We start from the raw sequence: 24,945 nt of genomic DNA, 5'->3' as shown, positions 1-24,945 counted from the left end.
CTCTAACTACCATGTTTACATATGGAATACAGGTTCATAATCCTTTACCTGCAATTTCAAAACTCAGTCTAAAAACTGAACACTTTTTCCAAGTTTATGGCAAATCTCTTTAAAAGTAAAACCTGAACTGACATGAGACCACTTATATTGTGTATCCCACTTACTTATGAACATTAATATGTTTGCTTTAGAAATAGTACCTGGTTACAAGGTGCTAAAGTAGCATGCCATATTTCCATTCTAAAACCCAAGAGTTATAAATTCTAAAACACATTTGTCCCCAAGGTTTGGAGTCAAGAGTCAAAATCCTAGCTCAAGACTCTAAGTTTTTTGACTCTCAGGTTCAGGCACATCTAACCTCCCTTAGGTTCAGGGAGGAAGAAAATGGAGTTTGGGGATGAAGGTAAGAAAGATGAAAATGCCTTCTAGGAAGAAATGCTTCCCAACCAAGATACACAAGAGAAAAGGGGCTAAATGGGGCTAGAGGGAGAGCAAAGGTTCTAAATTAGGTGCCAGGAATACTTCTCAGATTATTTTCTATCCTAGTCCATCTTCCAGCCCCTGTTCAAATTGAGTTAAAAGAATAAAGAGATAGTAATAAAAGCAGGGGCCTTGTAGCACCAGAATACCTGTAATAAACAGGGAACATAAAATCAACACTCCTTTGTCAACTGGTTACACAAGTGAAATATTTTCCCTACTTCAGCAAAAGCATAACAAAACAATAACTATTGAAGAACCCTAGAGCAGAGATTAGTAAAGGAGAGAGAAAGATACTGCCTACCAGAAAGCAAGAACTCATAACAAAGGCCAACAGTGGCATAAGCAGTGAGCTAGCTCAGCCCACACCAGGGGGTCAACTGGGAACTGGGGAGTCACAGGCTCCCATCAGGGGAAAAGAACATGACACTGTGGGGGCCACCTGGCAGTATAGGGAATGTATGAGATGTGATCAGGGGACTTCCCAAAGAGGCTTAGAGTATCGTAGTGGGACAGAGGTCCAGATGTTTTACAAATTGGGGCTAAGTGGTATTTTGTGGCTTTTAGAATTGCTAACACCTAGGGAAGACTAGAAAGCCTTTAATCTTGTGAGGAAGGCTAACCTACTTCTCTGCTATCCCATCTGAATTACTTTCAAGACTGGGGTAATCAAAGTAAATATATCTCTAACACAAAGAATGTCACACAGGTCTCAATACAAAGCAAACAATCTTCTAACAAGGAAATAATTCAACACAAATATACTGATTACTCGTGGTCTGGTTCCGGTCTGCTTTTCCATCCCCATCTTATATCCTTCCTTCCTCTGCCTCATGTTAGTCTTTCACTTCCTAAAATAGCCCCAACTCTATTTTTTCAACCTTACAGCCTTTGAACTTGTTCCTTCTGCCTAGAACTTGCATTCTAGAGCCCAGACTCCCTGCAGGGCTGGCTCCTCTTCAGGTTTCAGTTTAAATGGTGCTCCTCACCAGCTTTGCCCAGAAAAATAAACTAAAGCAGGCCTCCATCCCTATTATTCCTTATCACACTACTCTGAACTTTTCTGACAGAGACTTTCTCACCATTTTTATTTATAGATTCCTTTGCTCATGGATTTACTGTCTGTGTGGCTACCTCTGCTAAACCAAGAGCTCTCAGAGGACAGGCCCAAGTTTTGTTGTTCAGCAATACATACTCAGCCACCTAGGATTGTACCTGGCACGAAGAAGGGATCAATAAATATTTCTGACATGAATGCTTCCATTGGTGTCATAGAAAAACCTTCACTCACATGTAACTAGGTCTCATTCCTTTAAAACATGGGAAGCAGCAATATGATGGCAAGCAAGGGGCACTTCACCCTTTTAGTTCTGAGTACAATGCTTTCAATCTTCTCTCTAGAATGTTGAGAGGGCAGCTTTTCAGGCAGTAAGACAAACTAAATTTATTTTCCTCTATTCATCTCCATTTCTGATTGTCTTGACAATATGTGATTATAAAAAATGGAGTCTCCAAAAAACAGAAAGCACGAAGGGTCAAGAACACATATATATTTAACCATTCATTAACAACATCCATAAGCTCTGCTGGAGCTGGGTACAAATGAATGTTGCAACTAAGTCAAAAGTAAATACAGCTGGTGTATCTTTTCTAGTCAAATGCTTGGTGAATTCTTGGCACCCGAAAAGCAACTGAAAAAAGGGAGCTTTGTATTATTAGCAACTTGTGGAAGTTTCACTTTGCTAACAGATAGAGCCACCTCAGAATGGCTAAAGTAGAATGGCTTTAGAAAAAGGAACATTGAAGCAGGGTTTGGAAGAGTTTGGATCCTGTTCACGAACCAACACTGCGACATATGATGTTGGGCAAGCCACTTAACTTTTCATTCATAAAGTAACTAAATAATGGGCACCCTTCCCACCCACACACAGATTTTAAAAATCCCATGGCTTTTTCCAAATCTAATAATGATTTCTTTCCATTAAAACCTCATTGAGGGGTGTCTGGGTGGCTCAGTCAGTGAAGCATCTGCCTTTAGCTCAGGTCATGATCTTGGTCCTGGGATCAAGCCTCAAGTCAGGCTCCCTGCTCAGCGAGGAGTCTGCTTCTCCCTCTGCCCTTCCCCCTGATCATGATCTCTCTCTCTCTCTCTCTCTCAAATAAATAAAATCTTATAAAAAAATTTCATTGATTATGAATATAAACCTCCCTGAATTTTGCTACATTGTTATATGGACATCATTCAAATATATACCAACTCTACGTAAAAATGGCTAGAGAAGAAAGAGAAATGAATGAAAAAGCAGCTCACAAAATCACCTACCATATGGGGCCCAAACCACCTTATTTGAGCTGCCTACCTATTTTAGGAAATGAAGGCTTCTCTACTGTACACCTGTCACAGATATTAAAAGTTGAGGTAACTAAGAATGTAATGAATGGGAACAAGGCAAGAAGTGGAGTTATTAATTCCTTAAGTGCAGGCAAAATGCAGTCTTCATTACTTGGTCTGTCCTATAATTTTTGTTTCTCCAAGTACTTTGAAGGTTCCTGGCTTACCCTGTACTTTGACAAAACTGTGGCACTAAATGATGATATGACTGAGAAAAGCGATACACATTCCACCTATACGTGCTTCTCACCTCAGGTTCAGAAAGCAGCCAAGCTCTTCAATGAGACAGTTTTTCAAAGGTGGCATGAGCACAAAAATCCCTGCCTTCCAGTTGAAATAATCCTGTGGATTCTTTATTTAGGCTAGGCTTCTCCGGTTTACAGATGAAGAAACCAAGTCTAGAAAAGAGTAACTTCCTCAGGGTGAGTGAAGGGAATGCCACACTGAGTAGAACACAGGGACATAGGCAACATGGTATAAGGTAGTGAGCAAGCTTTAGAGAAGTGAGTCAGAACACCCAGGTTCAGGTCTACACTCTGCTACTTCTTAGCTGAGTGGCAAAGCAACATGGTATGGGTGGAAGAAAAATTCAGTAAAGATCTTGAAGTCTGCATCTTTCCCAGTTAATCACATACTAGCTGTGCAGCTTTGCGTCTTGGGTTCCTTGGCTGTAAAATGGAGTTGGGCTTCTACCAGATGGTTCTGAAGGTCCTTCCAGCTCTAAGACCTGGTGCTTCCATGCAAGTTCTACTTATGTGGATGCTGATGGATCTGGTCGCCAGTTACCACTGAGGGTGTTTAGCTTAGTACAGGCAGCAAGTCTGACAATGTTACATAAATTCTTTTGAGTGACGATTAAATGGCAGGGTAAAAAAAGGATGTTAAGTAAGAAAAAAAACCAAAGAACTAACCTACTTTTAGCTTGCCAGTTAGGCAAGCTAACACGCTAAAAATTAAGAAGGGAGATTCACTAAAGTAAAAGAAAACAATTTTTAAGGGGGGAAAAATCATAGGAGCAAAAGAAATGCAAAGTAAGTAATAAAAAAAAATCTAAAGATGAGCAGAAACTCTATTGTAACTCTATTTTTAAAGAAATGTGGGCTTGGAAAAAAAATCCAGAAATAGCTGTAACCTACTTTATGAAATCACAAACTTGACATTCTTGTAAAGCCAAAGAGGCCCCCCCAAAATGGACCTTTCAATAGGTACAATGGAGGGAGAAAAAGCCAACCCATCCTTATACAAAACCTTAAAGGTACCATGTTTCAGTCTGGTTGCCTTGACTGAAGGAATACCAATAGGAGGGCAACTGACATGACCAGGGAGCTTTGAATGGTGGTATTGCTCTCACATATACCAAAAAAGATGGCAATCCTTAAATCTTCAGCAATGAAGACCAGGTAGAACACAATGGAAACTTATTAAATCATGAAAGGTACAAATGTGCATCAAACCCTAGAAGCATCTCTGAAGCTTGAAAGAGATCCATTCTGGACATTAAAAGGAAGTGTGATGGGCCACCCGGGTGGCTCAGTGGATGGGCCTCTGCCTTCGGCCTAGGGCGTGATCCCGGGGTCCTGGGATCGAGTCCCACATCGGGCTCCCCGCAAGGAGCCTGCTTCTCCCTCTGCCTGTGTCTCTGCCTCTCTCTGTGTCTCTCATGAATAAATAAAATAAAATCTTTAATTAAAAAAAAAAAAAAAAAGGGAAGTGTGATGAAATCATGACTGGCCAGAATGCTCAAGCTTAGTTCATTGAATTTTCTGTTTAACCAAAGATGGGAGAGTTTGCTTTAAGGCCTCTTTTACAGAGAAATTAGGTTTTATAATTTAAGAACCAAAGACTTTGAACCCTTGTTTTGTATCATTATACAAAATGAGGCCAGAGTTTCCTCAATCCAGAGATCAAGACAGAGTTCTCTAAAGTCCAGGTAAAAATAAGGATGAAATCAATTAGAGCAAAGAACGGATGACCAAGGAAACATTTTCTCATGTTTAAGAAGAATAAGTATGTCCATTCTAAGAGAAAAAATATTTATCTACAGAAAAGATAAGCAGCAGGATATGAAATGCAAGCCATTTTATTTGATATGAAAGCAGAGACACAACCTGAATCCATCTTCCTGCTATACAGCTCCTTGATAATCAGCCTCCCTGCCATATGCCAAGGCCCAGCGACAAGTAGGGAGGACCCCTCCTCATCTCAGCACCTGTACTTTTAGGGAAAGACTGAAAAGTCCTAAGAAGCCAAACATGTTGTCACACTAGAAGATCCAAGTGTATGTCAAAAATAAAGCCTAGATTACAGGACTTCCTCAAGTAAAAGATGAACAATGTTTTTAATTTTTATTAATTCAAATCTATCTAGTCTAAATCACTGCTCTTAGATTATTCAATAAATTGAGGATGGCAGACATTTGTACATGTGTATGCAGGAGAATTATGTTCCAACAGTGACAGAAGATTATCATCTAAACATCAGATCTCATTGTACGAAATTAGAGTTATAGGAAGGGTAAATGAATTAGGCTAGATTTTTATCATTATACACATAGTCCAAAAAATATCTTTCAACTCAATAATCTCTAGTAACTTTTTGGTCTGTGGTCATTTTTCTCTTCTCAGAAAATCCAAATACTAAGTAGAACTGATTCTCTAAAGACTCCCGGATGATTTGGTGTCTATAGTTAATGTTTCTTTGTGGGAACTTACATTAATAGACAAACTCATAGGGCACCTGGGTGGTTCCGTTGATTAAGCATCTGACTCTTGGTTTTGGTGCATGTCGTGATCTCAAGCCCTGCTTCGGGCTCTATGCTGGGCATGGAACCTGCTTAAGATTCTCTCTCTCTCTGCCTCTCCCTGTTCCCCACCACTTGCACATATACTCTTTTCCTCAAAAAAAATAAATAAATAAATAAATAAATAAATAAATAAATAAAAATAAAAAAAATCCATTATCGGAAACTCTACATTGATGATGATGTATAAAGAAGCAAAAGTCACCAAAAAAAAAAAAAAATTTTAACCAATGAACTGATCTCAGATAAAAATGTCATCACTCACACAAGTCCTCCATTTGAACATGAGCTTTTATCCTCACCCAGTATGTCAGTTTTGTCTTTAAGGAAAATCACAGACAAAAGACACTGATTAATGATCCGACAGTTCTAACAGTTAACAACTGGAGAGTAAACAACCGACAGGGATGAAGACAGAAAGATGAGGTCATATAAAAAAAGAGAGAAAACTGACAAAGCCTTTGGAGTATTTTTAAATGAGCCTCTTTTTTATTATGAAAGTCACTCACTAGCCTACCCTACAATTTTACTGCAAAACTTGCCCCTCTCCCAAAAAAGGTAACACTTGATTCTTTTTTTTCTAAGAAATAGCACATATTTGCTATTATAACCTAGTGTTAATTATGATACAATAAACTTATTTTTTATGATTTTTCTTCCGTTTTTCTAACTTAAAGTCCCAATCTAACCTTATATTTACTATTAAAGTTTGGATCCCACTTTAGACAGTGATCTACTATCCTGGGATAACAAGGATAGCTTCAACTAAATAGTAGTCTACCTTAAAATGCAGTTTCAAAACATTTTATACAAATTTGTGGACATATGTGAATTTAACAAAGAAATAGGACATGATCACAATCTTTTAAAGCTAACAGAAGGTAACATATACTCTCATAAAACATATCTTGATATTTTATTTTATGTTATCAAGTACGAGAATACTTGACTAGCTTGAATGCAAATCAGAACAAGTTCAGATGCTATTTCAGTGTAACAAATGTTGGGTTTAGAAAATTCACTATCATAATACCAACAGAATATTTTCAGAGTAACTAATAAATGAGATTAATGAGAGCTACATGACAATAAGGATATTATGATGAAACTCTATTTCTTTAGAATTGACTGGGTGATGGGCACTGAGGGGGGCACTTGACGGGATGAGCACTGGGTGTTATATGTTGGCAAATCGAATGCCAATAAAAAAAATATACAAAAAAAAAAAAAGAATTGTCCCAACTGAAATTTAAGGTGATAAAATGGTTCAGAATTAAGTGGTTTCCATAGGGGTTGAATGGACATTCTCATCTGTACTGAACTATCTATGTGCACTTCACATTCCAAAAGGATTGTTCACCACACACATTCCCTTACTTCCATTAAGCAAGATTCTACTCAGATAAGAGGAAAAGGGTAAAGGCAGAAAAGAAGAGTATGCAACCTCCCAGAGAGAGCTAGAAAGAGTAGGAAAGTGTGTCTAGAATAGAACTAGAACTAAAAAGTTATGAATAATTGCATGCTTTCAGATTCTATCACAGAAATGTTAAGGAAGTATCTTTCTAGAAGTATGTATACATGGGTATACCTACAAAGGCGTCCATCTACAAATTGGATGGGTGATAAGGCTGCATGTCTGTAAGGTATGGTAACTGATAATGGTCTGGCAGAGATGAGGGCTGAGGGGATTCATGCTTTATCAGCACACAGAAATGAGGGCTGATCAAATGTTTTGTATAGTGTCTGGACTATTCATACACTCCCAAGATCCAACAGCTAGAAACAATGTCTCTTGCCTCAAAAGTATTCAAATTCATTCAGGCACTGACTGCTTCCTACCCTGTTTTACTGCTCTTTATTTACAGATCTTAATTATACTAAGAATTAAGATTTCCTGAAATTACAGTACCTGGCTCAGTGCTCATAAATTTCAACAGATACGCTATTGATTACCACTCTGAAGATATCAGCACACAGGTATGAATACATTAACTGAAGCTAAGAATTGGGATGCACAGAACAGGGATTGTGAAAAATATAGCACTTAGTGTTTTTTCTTTTTTTCTTTTTTCTTTTTTTTTAAGCAATGGTATATGTGGCCTAGATTGTACTGCTTTTCAAAAACTTCACAACAATTATTATTTTTGGTGGTAACTGACGCTTGACGATGTGCCTTACGAGATGAATACACAGCCAGAGGTCTTTACATGAAGGCAAGGTCATGCTTTGATTTACTGTTACAACCACTCTTTTTAATAGATCACTATTTGTCTCTTCACCACCTGTGGTTAGCCCAAAGCCACTGCTCAAAGAGCTCATTGCCAATGGTCTCAGAGTGGACTGGCCTGGGGCTACTGTTTCCTGTTAGACTACAGATACATCATTTGAAGCAGGTTTTTTTTTCTTTAGAACAAGCTAAAAGTATTTATTGCCTTCTCTTTAAAGGCTGGCAGGACAATGGCTACTAAAGTTTCCCAGATGATGTGCATGTGCTCCACATCAGAGGTAGGTATATCAAATACTTGTGAATCTACCCCAGGACTTTGTTAGTGAGCCCTTTTTGTTTTTTTAATGTTTGCTAAGTGTCTAAAGTATGGGTGATGAAACTGTTCACAAACATAGAGCCTGGTGTCTTGCAGTACTCAATGTGTGCTGATGGAGGTAGGCTATGACTGCTATTGCCATACTTCCAATTAGGTAGGGAAGTTGATGCTATGCTGGTGCCTCTTAGCACTATTTTTCACAAGGCAGGTTATGCTTCAGAGGTAAAAATCAGTGTTATCTTATGCCACAAATAGGCATTTATGTGAATTTATATGAGCAGGAAAGAACAGAAAATGAAGAACCTCACATTAGTATAATAATTTTGTGGCACTTTTGCTTCAGTTATATTTAGGACATTATGTATGTGGATATTGGATTAGAATGTAAAAAAATATTTCTGTGGGTCTCTGTAGGGGAAAAAAATGGAAAAGTGCTGCCTAGAGCTTCTGAAAGGCCATGTGTACCTTCCTAAATAAGTTTTCTACTTGGCTATCTTTAAATGGCCAATAGTCTAGATTTAAAACCTAATGAATGACTGAATGCTTTATTTATTTATATTTTTTACATGACTCTTTTTTTGTTGCTTTATTTTAAATTCTCTTACCCAGCATAGGGTAATTTTAATACTCCATCTGAAATGGTCTGGTCATGTGTGACCAAGGACTCCAACTATGGTATTTCTTCTTGAAATGCTTTTATTCTTCCAATGAGTTATTCTAAATATAAAAATCACTCTCTTGATACCATCTACATACCATTTATCCTTGTATTTCTACCTGACTAGAAACCAGAGATCATAGTAACCAATACCAAAGCCCTTCAAACAGAACTTGCTACTTGTGTGAACTCACAAAAGTATTTATTTCAAATCACTTTTCTCATTTTAACAATATTTAGAAAAGGCATAAATAGCATGCCTTCTACCCAGCATCTGAAGCAAGATTTCCACAATGCTGACTATACCTTAAAATACAAGATGAATTTTCTAGTATCATGAGATTTGAAACGATGAACACAGAAGGAGCTAAATGTTACAAAGCAAAGCATGATATTAAATAAGCTATATTCACTTTCTGAGATGGAGGTTTTAAAATTTCAGGAACAAAGTCTAATTAGCTAGATCTCATCTCTTCCATATTCTATTCACAAGAACTAAATACAAAAAGGAAAAAAGAAAAAAATATATATATACCTTCACTGTCCTTGAATTTCTTGATTGCCACAATTTCATGTGTTTCCTGCAAAGGAAGAAAAGAGGCAGAAAGTCATTTCCCAGTGTTTTTGAAACTGGGAATCCCAACTGTCTGGGGGTATATTCAGGGACACAGAAGCAAGAAACCTGAGAGTAAAAAAATAGATCCTCGTCTTTCCCAGCCCCTCATTTCCTGGTTCCAAAATTCTCTTTCTTACCACCCTGCAGACATTGTCAGAAAAGGAAAAAAAATAAGGGGAAGAGAGAAGGGGACCAAGAGCAGAGATGGTGATAGACCACAGATAAACCAGAAATGTCAATGTCTTGAGGCTACACAAAAATGCCAGAATGACTGACAATATAATATACCATCATCTGTACTTCCTTCTGAAACTCAGGGACACATTGTCATTGGGCTTCTATCACAGAGAAAAGGCTTCTACAATACTTGTCCCCCATTTTAAACCTAAAGAGGGACAAACATCTGAGGCCAAATATCAATCACTATCTCCCTCCTGCCCTTATTTCGCTCTCCTGAATGGTAGTTTTTGAATAGAACTCTACTTTAAACTGAAACATTTAAAAAAGATAAGGGCTGGAAAGGAAATGGCAATGCTCAGAACTAAGCACCACGAGGTTAAATAACTCATGTCTAATTCTGGTCTATAAAAGGAACAAAAAAAGCTTTTGGCAAAATAATATATAGATTTTTCAAAGTCAACATGTTACATAGAAAGGTCTTCTGACTCAGGTCTGCTTTTTTGTACTCTAAGTGGGTATACTTTCAGATCTGTAGGAGCAAATCTTTTAATAAAAGATTGTCCCTGCACAAAACAAAGGCTGTAAAAATGCAGACAATAACCAACAAAGTACACATCATTAACTTATTAAAAATACACACTTTTTATAGCTGTTTACAAAAACAAAGGGGGATCGTGAAAGGAAGGAGGAATAAAAGAAAAATGACCACTTTAATTCTTATGCTCAACAACAAACCCTGAGTCATAACTAGGTCTGGGAAATAAAACCCTTTCTGCTTCTCATCTGCCCCTTGAAATAAGAAGAACCTGTTTCAAACTTTCATCTCTGCTATAGGAAAAAGAATTCCGAAAGTGCTGTAGACTATTGAGGAAGAGGGTTCTTAAGAGTATTATATTTTTGTTGTTAATGGAGGATTGATAGAATTGTAGAGTACAGACAGCTTCCAGGATACAATTTATTTGTACTCAGCCTTCCAGGTACTTTCCGATATTGGAAGGGTTTCGTTATTGGGAAGGAATAACTGCAAATTCAAAGTCATGTGGGGGACAATCAGCTAGAATATTAGTACATGTTGTGCCTGGTAACTCTGCTAGGTATGCTGCTCCCTCTTAACACACTCATACCATTTTCTCACCCTGCTTCTTTTCAAAAGGCTCTAGCCAGCAACCTACGAATGACATAAGAGAAAGAACAAACGCTCTCAGGAAACTCGGCTCCAGGCACAAGGAGGCAGCATGATATGCATCCAGGAAGAGAGTAAAACTGCTCACACTGCAGCTCAGTTGGTTAAGCCTTTGGCTCAGGTCATGATCTCAGGGGTCCTTGGATCGAGCTCCAGTCAGGCTCCCCTGCTCAGCGAGTAGACTGCTTCTCCCTTTACTCTTCCCCCTGCTCATGTTCTCTCTCTCTAATACATAAAAATCAAATCTTAAAAAAAAAAAAAACTGCTCACATTTCAGCTGAGAGTTCTTCTAAGTCATGCTTCATCGTATACTGCACTCTAAATGGAGTCCCAAGGCATCTTTTTATTGCATCCTAAGTGTTAACTTTGTCTGATTTTATAAACGGTCTTGCTTAGTTCAAACTCACCCAGGATAGGACTACAAATTTACATTTACAACAAACTTAGTTACACCATCTTGAAGAAAGAAACTGATTAATTTCTGGCATTTCAAATAGAATGAATTGTATAAAACAGTGCCTGAAAATGGGTCAAATAAAATGAAATGTTTATTCTTTTATTTATCCTTTCACCAATGCCATGGAAATCCTCTCTCACTCTCTCTCTCAAACACACACACACACACAAATTCTCTCTCTCTCTCTCTCATTCACTCAATACAGTTTATATATTTAAAGAATGAAGCCAAACAGGTAAGAGTTTTCCACATAAAATCAATTCAATGCTTAGTGGAAACTACATGCATTTAAAATAACAGAAGATGCTGGAAAGAACCTAACATTTCACTTTTATCCGAACTGCTTAGAAAAATAATGCAGATTCATTACAGAAACCATAAAATATAAAAGACATAATCCTTGCTAGCACTTTCATTTATTTTCTCCCAGTAAATTTTTCTCAAATTGGAATAGTAATATTGTATATGGTGTTACATGTTTTTATTTCACTTGATACTGTATGTATGAGGTGTGCATTTTAAGCTGTCATTGAATAATTTTTAAAACCATTATTTTCTTAATGGACTGTTATTTAACTGATCTGTCAATGAACATACTTCAACATCTGCATCTTTATTTCCATAGAGTAAATTTTTCAAGTGATATAACTGGGTCAAAAGGAACATTAAGGCTCCTAATATTGCCAAAACAGATATCCCAAAATACATCATTTCACAGTTCCCTTCAACAATATATAAAAACACCCACTCTAAGACCATAGCCAATAGTAAACACAATCACTGAAAAAAGTCTTTAGACATCAGTGAGGTCAAAGAAGTTTCCTTCTATCAACTGGTCAATGAAAAAAGGTCTACTGAGGTTAATATTTTTTTTGAGGTTAATATTTTTCTTGATGATTCATAGATGTGAATCCATTGCCAAATTTTGTTACAAAAATTCTTCCCAGATTGATATGGTCATTAAATTATTTAGAGTCTGGTTGTTGTTGAAAATAACTTTTATTACTAGTCACATTTTTTGTATATATGCCTTTATGTCCACTACTTTTGTGTTTGAAGTCCTTACTTAGCTTGAGTATGGTTAATATTCATCCACATTTATTTCTCAATATTTTAATGATTTAATTTCTTTCCTTGTCTTTATCCATCTGTAATTTAATATATGACATGGTAAAAGAATCTGTATTTAATATAATTCTGAATACTGAATCAATTTTCCCAATACTTTCTACCATGGATTTTTTAGTTGTTCTATCTCAGCATTCTTACATATATGCTTCAGATTTTCTTTCAGAGCTTTCTAGTCTAGTCTACACAACTGATCTGTTGATTCTTATGTTAGAACCAATTTAAATTACTCTGACCTGTTTTATTTATTTTTATCTGAGAGAGACAGAGAGCACACATGAACAGGGAGAGGAGCAGAGGGGAAAGGAAAAGGAGGAGAAAAGAATCTCAAGCAGATCTCAGCATGGGGCTCAATACCACAATCCTGAGATCGTGACCTGAGCCAAAATCAAGCATCTAGCACTTAACCAACTGAGCCACCCAGAGGCCCCTATTGTGACCGGTTTAAAATTAATCTGGGATTATATAGACCCTGGTTCTTCTTTTACCGTTTTGTCAAATTTATTTTTGAGGACAGATTTTGGCTGCTGTACTTAATTTGTAATTACACACATGTGAGCAATTATATGTAATCTGTATTGCTTTATATATTTGATTGGCTTCGATCTTTACATCTAGTCTTTTTCTACAGTGGTTTTCACATTTTTTTAGAGCTTGATTTGCATTAAGTTTTTGCTTAATGTGCATCTTTGAGAGGCTTTCTGAGGAAGTACCCTATTTTCCAAGTCATTACATGTGGGCAAGTCCTCACACATGCATGGCAACTTGGCAGGGATAAAATTTTGGGAAGGCAGCCTTACATTCTCCACTATCTTCAGGGTCCCAGTAAAGTTGTATGCATTGTAAAGCCCTGGAGAGTGCCATTCACATCACAGACATTGTAGGTTTGTGTGTTTATTATTTCCAGGGCAGCCCCGGTGGCTCAGAGGTTTAGCGCTGCCTTGGGCCCGGGGTGTGATCCTGGAGACCCAGGATCGAGTCCCACATCAGGCTCCCTGCATAGAGCCTGCTTCTCCTTCTGCCTGTGTCTCTGCCTCGCTGTGTGTGTGTCTCTCATGAATAAATAAAATAAAACAATTTTCCAGCACATAGGAGTAAAGTCTATAATAAAATCCATGTACTTTTTCTCCATACACTTTCTTCTTCTTTCAAGAAGAAACTGAAGTCTGAGGCCAATTTGATTTTTGTTCCAACATAGATAACTTGGTTTATGCCTAGATCCTTTTTTTTTTTTTTTTTTAATTTATTTATGATAGTCACACACAGAGAGAGAGAGGCAGAGACACAGGCAGAGGGAGAAGCAGGCTCCATGCACCGGGAGCCAACATGGGATTCGATCCCGGGTCTCCAGGATCGTGCCCTGGGCCAAAGGCAGGCGCCAAACCACTGCGCCACCCAGGGATCCCTATGCCTAGATCCTATTAGGACTTTTCCTTTTCCTTGGAATATAATTTAAATTACCAGAATATATCTAGAAGAGAGTCTGGGTGGGGGAGCACTGAACTAATATTATCTGAAAATCAATGAAATTAGGAAAGTTTTCTTCTAGCAACCTTAAATGCTGTTTCTAGATCTCTTTTCCTAATATTTTTCACTAGAAACCTTGTAACTTTTAGGTTGGATCTTTCATACTTGCTTTATATATTTTATTCACTACTGCATAAGTGCCTAGAATAGCAGGCACATAGTAGGTTCAGTAAATATTTCATGAGTGAATTAATCAAAATCGCTGCATCAATTTTGTTCTTTTACTTCTTCCATTTTAGGTTTCTTTATCATCTTATTTCAGCTGACTTCAACTTAGCAATTTTTCCCTTGTTTCAGCTTGTTCTCACTATAGAGGTCATATCTTCCTGGCTTTCCTTGAGAAGACTGCATCTGCTTATTACAAAAACTCATTTTTAGAACTATTGCTTTTAAATCTTCAGAGCAAAGTTTTCTTTATCTTCCCATTAGGTACACATCCCTAATTTTTTTTTTTTTTTAACTCATCTCTACTAAGATTGGAAGAGATTCACTAGGCCTGGCACATGAAGGGCTAGTTGGGGTTTTTCAGCCACCTGAACTTCAAAAGCACATCAATGCACCTGAGTCCAATGTTAAACTCTGGATTCCAGCAAACATTCTTCTCATTGGGTTGGCTGGTCTGAGGCTGGATCACCTATGCAGGGTTGTTAGAATAAGTTGTTTGCTGAACCTACACTTCCTAGCACATCCCATTCCCTCTCCTCTACATTCACCACACCTTGCCATGGGGGTCTATGAATCCTATGACGCAACTTGCTGCTTCCAGTCCTTCTTTGCTTCTTGTCATATTGTAGTTGGGGTGCTTAGTCTCTGAAAAGACCTGGCAATACAGGTGCTGATGTAGGATACTCGGGGGACAGAGAAGTCCAGCTCCCTCAGGGTCAGATGACAGTTAGATGGTTGCCTGTTTCCAGCTCCAGTGGGGCATGGGTCCAACCAAGCTTTTTTGCTACTCCATTTTGACAGGTTGCCCTATTCTGGTTCAGAAAGCAGAATAAGGAGCATGATGTTCTGTATTTTTCAATCCACCTCCCTGGACTTTGCTAACAATCTTCAATTTCTGGTTTCTTAATTTACAGAAATTTTAGGAGTTTTTGGTTTTTCAAAATCTCTTCATGGGTATTTATTGGAGAGGTAAAAAGTGATACATCAAGTTTTATTACTTGTACTACCACCCTGAGATGCTACACATAATATGGGTGTAGACAAAGAAGAAAAATATATGAAAAATAGTTCTAAAGAACTGTGTTTTAAATTCAATTTATTCACAAAAGCATGCCATTGCCCCCACAACGTCTGCAACAGAATGTCACCAGCTGTAGTCAGCATGATAGGCATAATTTTCTACTTGTTTCAGTATCTTACTTCGTTAAAACAGTTAAAAGCTGACATTATGAACAATAAACTAATGATATGATAAAATATGTAAAAACCATTAATAATAATTCCATGCATCACCCTTAATTTTGTCTCAAAATTGAATTACTTTCGAATGCAAAAAGATAGAGGTTCCTAAATTGTACTGCTATCTCCATGTGTGAACAAGCTATATCAAGGCATTTAACATTTACCAAAATAAATTTCCTCAGCTGAAAAAAAAATTAGAAAGAGAATGAAAAATAAATTTTATGAGTAGTAAAAAATAGAAAAATATCCAGAGGACCTATATTTCTTCCAGTATTCTCAAGATCTCCACCACATAAAAATCATGCCTCTATCATCGAACAACCATCCTGGACACAGAGACTTGTAACCCAAACTGACTCCTGCTATCGACTGTCTAAAGCTCCCTAGTCATTGGTTTATGGCCAGAATCAACTGTTCCTCAAAATGCTGGCAAAGCAAATAATTGGTATTAACAATCATAAAATTTACTAAGTTATTTAAAATGCAGTTACATAACTTGATTTAATTATGCTCTGGAACAGTGAATTCTCTAAATTGACCATATACTTTATAAAGAAGTATCAAGAATTATTATTTTAAATGGTTTGCTCTGTAATTTAAAATATCGATCATGCATTATAAAAGAGAACAGAAAAAAAAGTGATTTTATTTTACTCTACTATTCATGGATTCCGAAGTTTATACTATACAATTCATTTCGTATTAATTACTCCCTGAGGAAGCCATTCCTTGGGAGAAATTCTTTATTTCTTCATCCAAATTGCAGGAGATACAATTTGACACTAAAGTATTTTAAAATATTTCAGTCCATGATTTGTATGTAAACACCTCAACCATCTTAAGTTCTTTTACACATTGACATGCAAAACCCTGCAAATGTAGACACTGTTGCCAGACAGACCAATATGGTACCTGAAACAGCAAACTTTATTTCAGATTAAATACTTTTGCACCATGCCCTATGCTAAGTGCTTCCCATGTATTATCTCATTTAATCCTCAAATCACTCTCTGAAGAAGATCTTACCATCATGTTCATTTTATGAATCAGGATGTACTGAGTTGTATGGGGATTTTTTGTTTGTTTTTTGAGTACAGTTGACACACAATGTTACATTAGTTTCAGGTGTACAACATAGTGATTCAACACTGAGTTTTAATGAGGTTCTGTAACTTACCCTAAGATCATATGGCTAAGAAGAAATAGAGCTAAGGTTTTAAACCCAGGAAGTCTGATTCTGGAGGCCATTTCTCACCCATGGTCATGCTCTACCACCTTCACAAGCCACAGATATAAATTTTGTTGTTAAAAAGGATATATTCTGGGGACACCTGGGTGGCTCAGCGGTTGAGCTCCTGCCTTCCACCCAGGGCATGATCCTAGAGTCCCAGGATCGAGTATCACATCGGACTCCCACCATGGAGCCTGCCTCTTTTTTTGCCTGTGTCTCTGCCTCTCTCTCTGTGTGTTTCTCACAAATAAATAAATAAAATCTTTTTTTTTTAAATAAAATCTTTAAAAAAATAAAAATAAAAAGGATATATTCTGAAACATGCACACCTCCACAATGGGGAGGCATTGTTATTTCTCATCTGTGTCTTTCTCAAAAATAATAGTTTTCTAATGTCTGTTATAATATTTATACACCTAAAAGTATGTGCAAAAATTTCATTTTTCCATCTTTATTCTCTTATGTTACAGATACCTTCTTAAACAACTTAAAGAAATTACTTTTAACATTATGAGCAAAATTATAAAGTGGGAGTAAATAAAGCACTGGATATATTACATGGCAGGTAGATACAACTAACATGTGTTTGCCAAGTACCATAGAATACAAGTTATTAACCAGGATACACAATGATGAAAACTAAACTGCCTTCCAAGAAATCTCTTTACTTGTATTATTTATTGCGTACAAACTACCGTAGTTTGCCAATATTAAAAGTTAGGTTAACTACCAAATTGAAGTATTTCAGACCATATCAGGAAGGAAAACAATCTATAGAAAAGAAGGAGAGCATTTCTGTCAGCCAGTCATCTAAGAACAGTCTATTAGGCCCTTACTTTATATGAGGTTTTATATGACATCTTAGGTTTGACATGAGTAAATGAAGCATATCATATACACATAAGCCAATATGTTGATATGTAATAATGCATGTCAGTAAATTAAAGTTTATAACAATAGTTTAAAAGTACAAGTGTTATGCCACAGGAGTTCAAAACAGATTGATCATGTAAATATACAGGAAAAAATGTCAGATTTAAGTCAATAATATGTTGATTTGCTTCTGATCATTCTCTCTTGCTGAAATGTAAAAGGACATAAACATACCTTCGTTCACTCCCATAACTTCTCTCCCTAGAGGTAACTTCTATCCTGAAATTGTTATGTACCACTCCCATGCACATTTTTATTATTACAAATGAATTTACCCATAAGCAATTTTACTACTGTTTTGAACACTGAAAATCACGTAAGTGGCATGTTACTTGTGAGCATCTTTTTGCAACAGCTTTTTGTTTTTAAGCACAACATTGTGTTTGAGACTTAAACATAAATCTAGTTCAGTGGCACTCAGTGTAGAGACTGTGTACCTCCCCCCACCCCGGGGACATCTGGCAATATCTAGAGATCCTTTTGGTTGTCACAAAGGGGTGGAGTGAAGGCTACTGGCATCTACTGGGTGAAGCCCAGGGCTGTTGCTGAACATCCTACAGTGCACAGGATGGCCCCCATGAAATTACCCAGTCCCAGATGTCAAAATTGCTGGCATTGAAAAACTCTGTTCTAGTTTACTCATTTTAACTGTTTTGGGGGTTCTACTATAAACACTTCCCCTTAAAAGAAAAACTGATCACTTTTTGAGGAGATCAAATAAAAATTTTTTAAAGTATATACTGTGAATACAAATTTTAGGTAAAAATGAGTTGATTAAAAGACTAACTCTTCAAAAATTATTAAAGCTATTAATCATGGCACTAAAATGTTTACACTCATTTTCATAAAATGATTACTTTTATAACTTTTGTAATATGGCCCCATTTAAACATATAGTGGAATATACCAAAAGATATATAAAAATATATTATTTAATTTAAGATTTTATTTATTTATTCATGAGAGACAGAGAGAGAGAGAGAGAGAGGCAGAGACACAGGCATTGGGAGAAGCAGGCTCCCCGTGGGGTGCCTGAAACGGGACTGGATCTCAGGACCCCATGACCTGAGCTAATGGTAGCTGCTCAACCACTGAGCCACCAGGCTCCCCTATTTACATTTTTGTTAAAAAGTCAGTTATGCTTTTTCAACTGGCCCAAAACAATTCAGCAGTCATACAAAGCTAACAAAACTGCTACAAAGGTTCATCTTATGGGGATATTGTTACAGGAAATACTGGTGTAAATTCTAAAATGTCCATGATTTGTATGCTAAGAGTACTTCATAAAAACTCTTATATTTTAAAAAGCATTACAAGGAAAACTCATAATTTACTAAATGCTCAGCTTCTAAAACGAGGATAGTCTCATGAAAATATTAATACATTATCAAGAATATGAGAGAGCATGCAGCCAAAAAAGGAAGATGTGGGAAGTGGAATCTTAAGATTTACATCAAAAACAACTGCCTTCAAGCCAAGTCAGTAATAAAATTCCTATGCAGCAAAACCTAGTTTCTCATTTATTTCCATTAAAACATCATATCTCTTCTGCCCTACTCTGGGCTGGAAATGCCCTCCAGAAATCTTTACTGATGTAAGAGGACAGTAAATGAAATATAAAATATCTAGATAAAATGCCTCACCATTCCCTCTTTTCTCCCCTCTAAACCTGGTCCTGTCTTCTGTCCCCGTATCTCAGTGAACAGATAATAATCTAGCTGGATATTTAGGATCATTCTTGATATCTCCCTTGTCTGCACTCCCAAATCCATCCAAGTGCTGTTGGATTTTGCCTTCTAAATCTTTTTCAAATCAGTCCACAGTTCTCTACCTGACTCCTATCCCAATTCTAGCCTTTTGCATTCCCACTTGGGAATGCAACTTTTTTCTTTAAAAAGTTTCCAAAAAATGAAGATTATGAAATATAAGACCCTTCAAAGTTTTCATCTGGCCCTCTTCAGAAGCCCTTTAGTAGTTAAGTATTTGAATAAGCTCTTAAAACTCAGAAGGAATTAGAGTGTCTTGATTAAAAACCTGTTTTGCTATCTGGCTACTCTGGCCTCCTACAGATCATAAAAATGCACTGTAAAACTGATACTGCTTTCTTTCTGTTAAAAATTTCTTCTTTAGGGCACCTGGGTGGCTCAGTTGATTGGGTGTCTGCCTTCAGCTCAGGTCATGATCCCAGGGTCCTGGGATGGAGCCCTGCATCAGGCTCCCAGGTCAGCAGGAAGTCGGCTTCCCACCGCCCTGCCATGCACACGACGCGTGCGCTCTCTCTCTCTCTCTCTCTCTCTCTCTCAATAAATAGAATCTTCAAAAAAATGAAAAAATTTTTTGAGAGAACACGTACAGGAGAACACAAGTAGGGGGAGGGGCAGAGGGAGAAACAGCCTTCGAGCAGGGAGCCAGACAGGGGTTGGATCTCTGGGTCCCAGGATCATCACCTGAGCTGAAGGCAGACACTTAACCGACTTAGCCACCCAGGCACCCCTAAAAATTTCTTCTTTAGCACTGCTATAAAATGGCTGCAGTTGCAAGGTTGCCCATATTTGTCAAGTTATATAAGAAGGCTTACTCACTTAAAAATTAGTATTTATTTATTTCTCCACCTGAAACAAAATAAAGATTGTTATCCTTCACCGTCACCTCTACTCCATTCTGTGACAAAGCTAGTGAGATTTCCTTTAGCCTGGAAAAACATAATATGAAAACAGAGATATCACATAACTACTAATATCTAATATTTGTGTGATACAAAGCATTCCTAGTGATGGAAATAGTTGCAGATCTGAGAACTGGCTAACACTGTGCTTATGGTGCTGTTTAGTAACGTGGTCACCAAATTCTTAGTGCAAACATGCTGCAAACATCTAGTCATTTTGTATTAGTGGTGTTTGGGGGAAATCAAAGAAAAAGGGTAATTCTTGGGCCCATGTGGAGCAGAAGGAAGGGAAGAGCCTCTAGAGGTGAGATAAAAGACCATCAGTTTTGTGGGAAGAAAAAACCAAAAGGAGAGGCTCTCTTGTAAATGTAAGCCACATTCTTAAGGAGGCCACTGGAATTCCTACACTAAAGTCTTCCACTATTTTTTATTTGAACATTAAAATGAATATATCCAGTAATAGTGTGAGACTTGGGGCCACAAATATAAGAATAAAAACCATAAAAGTCTAGGAACATTTAGTTGATAAGTACAAACAAGCCAACATACCCGGAAAGCCCCTGTAAGTACTTCTAATAGGCCCAGAATGCCTGTTAGTGAATCAGTATCAACCTGGGCAGTGGCTGATACTATCAAAAGATGTAACCATGATTAAGGAAATTAGTTCATATAGAGCTGTACACTTAAAATGGGTACATCTTATTGTATATAAGAAGGTATATGCTTATATGTAAATTATATCTCAAAAGATTTAAAATGAATTATTTAAAAATAATTTATCTCATAGATCAATATAAATTTGCTACCCTATTTTAATATTATAATTACTAAAAAGTTCAAAAAATAAAATGCAGTTGTTAAGATGAAAAATCAGGTATCCAAAGAACAAATTTCACTAACCCCTATTGCAGAGAAAATAACAATTCTTTTCAATAGAAAGAGACTTTCAAAACAATTTAGCTCCGTATTTATAAATCATACAAAATTCGAGATACCTGATTTTCATAACTCTTTCAGACATCATATACAGATGCTCTCAAATCATTTTGTCTATACCACACTCAGACTGTGGTTATATCCGCAAGTGAAAGGAAATCTCAAAGAGTACATGGCAAGGATGCCTGTCAGAGGGCATTTTAGTTTAGTAATGTTAACCATCATGTTTGTACTACAGTTACTGTGCAATTGTGTTCAAATTTTATTTCATTTTGCCCTTATTTTACAATAAGCAGATAATGAGAAAATGAAAACTTCACCTCTAGTGATCAATTGAGAAGATAGTATTAATTAGGCATGCCAAATGCAAGCAATCTACATCCTCAATCAGACAATCATTGACTTTAAGCTGTGTTCCATAGTGAACAAAGAGTACAAAATTTAAGTTTAACGCTGGAAATACATCCTCAAAGACTAAAACTAAGATGTGCCAAGAAAATGTAGCCTTTTAGTTTTCTGTAACTTTTAACCTTTCTTCCCAAGCTCTGACCTTGATTTAATTTGCATTCCATGGTAGCTCAGTCTTTTTTAGTTTATGGTCTCTTTCTTTCTTTCTTTCTTTTTTTAAAGTTTTTATTTATTTATTCATGAGAGACACAGAGAGAGAGAGAGAGGCAGAGACATAGGCAAAGAGAGAAGCAAGCTCCATGCAGGGAGCCTGATGTGAGACTCAATCCTGGGACTCCAGGACTACACCCGGGCCAAAGGCAGATGCTTAACCGCTGAGCCATCCAGGGATCCCCTATGGTCTCTTTCATGTACATGGTCAGTTTCCCCCTCAGATTTTCTGTTTCTACCAAGATGGCAGATGGATGAATGGGTGTGGATTGGGGTTACAGAACTTCATTGTGGTAAGGGAAGGGCTCTCAGATAAATATACATAGGCTCTTTTGCTGTCCCCTGGGACTCTGGTCTCCAAAAGACAATGTTCCTTATAGGCCTGGACCCCAGACACTGGCCTGATGCTGCTGTTGGACCCCACAGGGACTGTGGACTCAGGTATGTGCTCTTGGCTTATAGCCCAGGTCTGGCTCCTCCTCAGCTGTAATTGGTGAAGATATCCAGACTCCTCAATCTCATTTATACCCATGACCTAACAATCAACTACAGTGTTACTGGCTTGCCCCTCAACATAGCATTCCTACTGACAGGTTTACTGGCTCTCAACCCAGCCACTTGGAGTATGCAGTAACTTTGAGATTCCTTAGAAGCCAATCACAAGATGAAGGGAACCCAAGAATCCTCTCTCCCTCCACCTAACCACAGCATGCCACATTTTACTCTGCTGTTGCTGCTTCCACTATGATGAGGCAACTTTGCCAGGCAGTTCCTTCAGTTCAAAGAGGGGAAGAGGGCATAAGCTTCCTTCACTTTTGGCTTTACCCTCTCTAAATACAGAATTTCAGTTCCCTGAGGTAATGGGGGACAGGGGAAGAGAGAATGTCAAGACTTGCCTGCCCTAACTCTGCCTGTTTGGCTCACATCCCTTTGGCACCCAGAATGGCTGCCTTTCATCTCTCTTTTAAGTCTTAGTAATTTCCCCTACAAAGAGGCATTCACTCTACTCTCTTACCTGAAACCATGATAGGAGAAAAAGGAGAAAAAAAATCCAACTTATTGATCCAAGATACATCACCAGATATTCCATAAATATTACCTCTGTTAAATATATAAAGATTCAGGTACAATGACAGGGGGGAAAAAAAGTTTTTAACTATAATTGACTGATGAACTACATAAAAAAAACATGGTCCAAATGAAGACAAAAATCTACTGTCCTGCTTTAGTAATGATAGATCGGTTGCTACAGATCCCTTTATTGATGGAAGGAATGACTGTGCCTAGCTTTCTCAGGGCCAATTTTTTCCAGGAAATTGTGTAGATACTAATGAAGTCAGCATACTTAAGTTTTGCAGACATTGGTGGGTAAACAATGTATGGAATGCTAACAATAGTAGAGTTACCTATGATAGAGGCAAGTTGCTCACTGCTTCCTGGGAGCATTAACAAAAACCAGACCCACTAAAAAACAAAAAACAAAACAAAACAAAAACCAGACCCATGAGTATATACTCACAACTTCTGTTCAAGTTAGAAACATTACTGCTCAAATGATTATTAAACCACCGCTTAAGAATTTCTGATTCTGGGATCCCTGGGTGGCGCAGCGGTTTGGCGCCTGCCTTTGGCCCAGGGCGTGATCCTGGAGACCTGGGATCGAATCCCACGTCAGGCTCCCGATGCATGGAGCCTGCTTCTCCCTCTGCCTATGTCTCTGCCTCTCTCTCTCTCTCTCTCTCTCTCTCTCTCTCTCTGTATGACTATCATAAATAAATAAAAAATTTAAAAAAAATAATGGCCCTAGACAAGGCAGGCTTGTGTTACTGCTCTGACCTCATCACCTCCTAGTACTTTAAAAAAAAAAAAAAAAGAATTTCTGATTCTACCAAAAAAAAAAATTTGATTCTATTTTGCTTTTATTCATCAATAAGCTGATAAATTGTACATGCATATAAAAAATCTAAAATCTATAAATCTTCATTTTGGGTCCTACTTTTGCATTTTCCTATAAAAGAAGAAAAATGAGAGTACTGAAAACCAGTAAAGAAAGCCAAAACACCATGTTTTCTTCTAATTCATGAGAAATATGCCTGGGTTTCAGGACAGAAACATGCTTAAGGGAACTCCAAAATTCAAAAGCAACAGAAATTATGTTCTATATAACATCTTAAAGCTACTAAGGCATAAGATCCTCCAGCTTACTTTGCCAAAATGTAAAAGACTGAGAGTGAGAGAAACTCAGAAGCTCTCTGTTCAAACAACTGAACTGGATTACCTCTAGGGACCTCATGATCATGCATTCTGATAAGATACGCTCACACACATGCACACAAAAATGGTACAACTAAAATCTGAAACAAATTCCGAGTCACCATTTTGCTGTAACCATGTCCAGTAGAAAACTGAAAATTATATTCAACATAGGTAGCAACAGTTTTTCTTCTCTTAAAAACTTATTTTCAAAGTATCTAGTTAATTACAACTTAGGATGCCTGGGTGGCTCAGCAGTTGAGCACCTGCCTTCAGCTCAGGGCATGATCCTGGAGTCCCGGTATCAAGTCCCACGTCAGGCTCCCTACATGGAGTCTGCTTCTTTCTCTGCTTATGCCTCTGCCTCTGTGTGTGTGTGTGTGTGTGTGTCTCTCATGAATAAATAAAATCTTTTTTTAAAAATGTTAATTACAACTTCTTTTCTCTTTTATGCATTGTGAAGACTAGAGAACGCCAGATTCACTTTCTCTTACCATAGAAAGAAAGGAGTTATCAAACATAAAACAGCCTAAATATTTTTGAAAGAGCAAGTCTGGTTTGCCCTTCAATCCAAGTACCCAGCACTTTATCTTACATATAATAGCTACATAACAAAAATGTCTGCAAAATTGAATTGTACCATCTTGTTGTACAGGCATGGAACTGTTTATCAGCATCACATAAGGAAGCTGAATGACCTAAAAAAAAAAGCCACCTTAAGTGAAAAAGCAAAAGAGGAGAGGACAAAAATCCCAAAAGTGGCCATGCTTTTGAAACAACTGTGCAATAGAAGTCTCAAGCAGTTCACTGTTTTGAGAGAATTAGCCAAAAAACACTATATAACGTGAACAAAATTCTTGTGTGGTTGGTTATTTGATGTCAAGAGTATCACTGAAGCATTCTAGTTGAAACCTGCTTCTAGTAATATTCTCCAAAGG

General features: G+C 37.4%; 1 protein-coding gene across 19 annotated transcripts in view; it reads right to left on the bottom strand.

Annotated features, from left to right (window-relative positions):
- Positions 1-24,945, bottom strand: part of CDKL5 (cyclin dependent kinase like 5) — a 212,381-nt gene that overhangs the window by 65,317 nt on the left and 122,119 nt on the right. For all 19 annotated transcript variants that reach the window (XM_025437899.3, XM_025437914.3, XM_049107266.1 and 16 more), the window contains one exon: positions 9,409-9,454. In XM_025437899.3, the coding sequence (XP_025293684.1) occupies positions 9,409-9,454 (46 nt within the window). The remainder of the gene's footprint in view (positions 1-9,408; positions 9,455-24,945) is intronic.

Source organism: Canis lupus, chromosome X, assembly GCF_003254725.2.
Source record: "Canis lupus dingo isolate Sandy chromosome X, ASM325472v2, whole genome shotgun sequence".
Lineage (NCBI taxonomy): Eukaryota > Metazoa > Chordata > Mammalia > Carnivora > Canidae > Canis > Canis lupus.
This window is presented reverse-complemented; position numbering and strand designations above follow the sequence as displayed.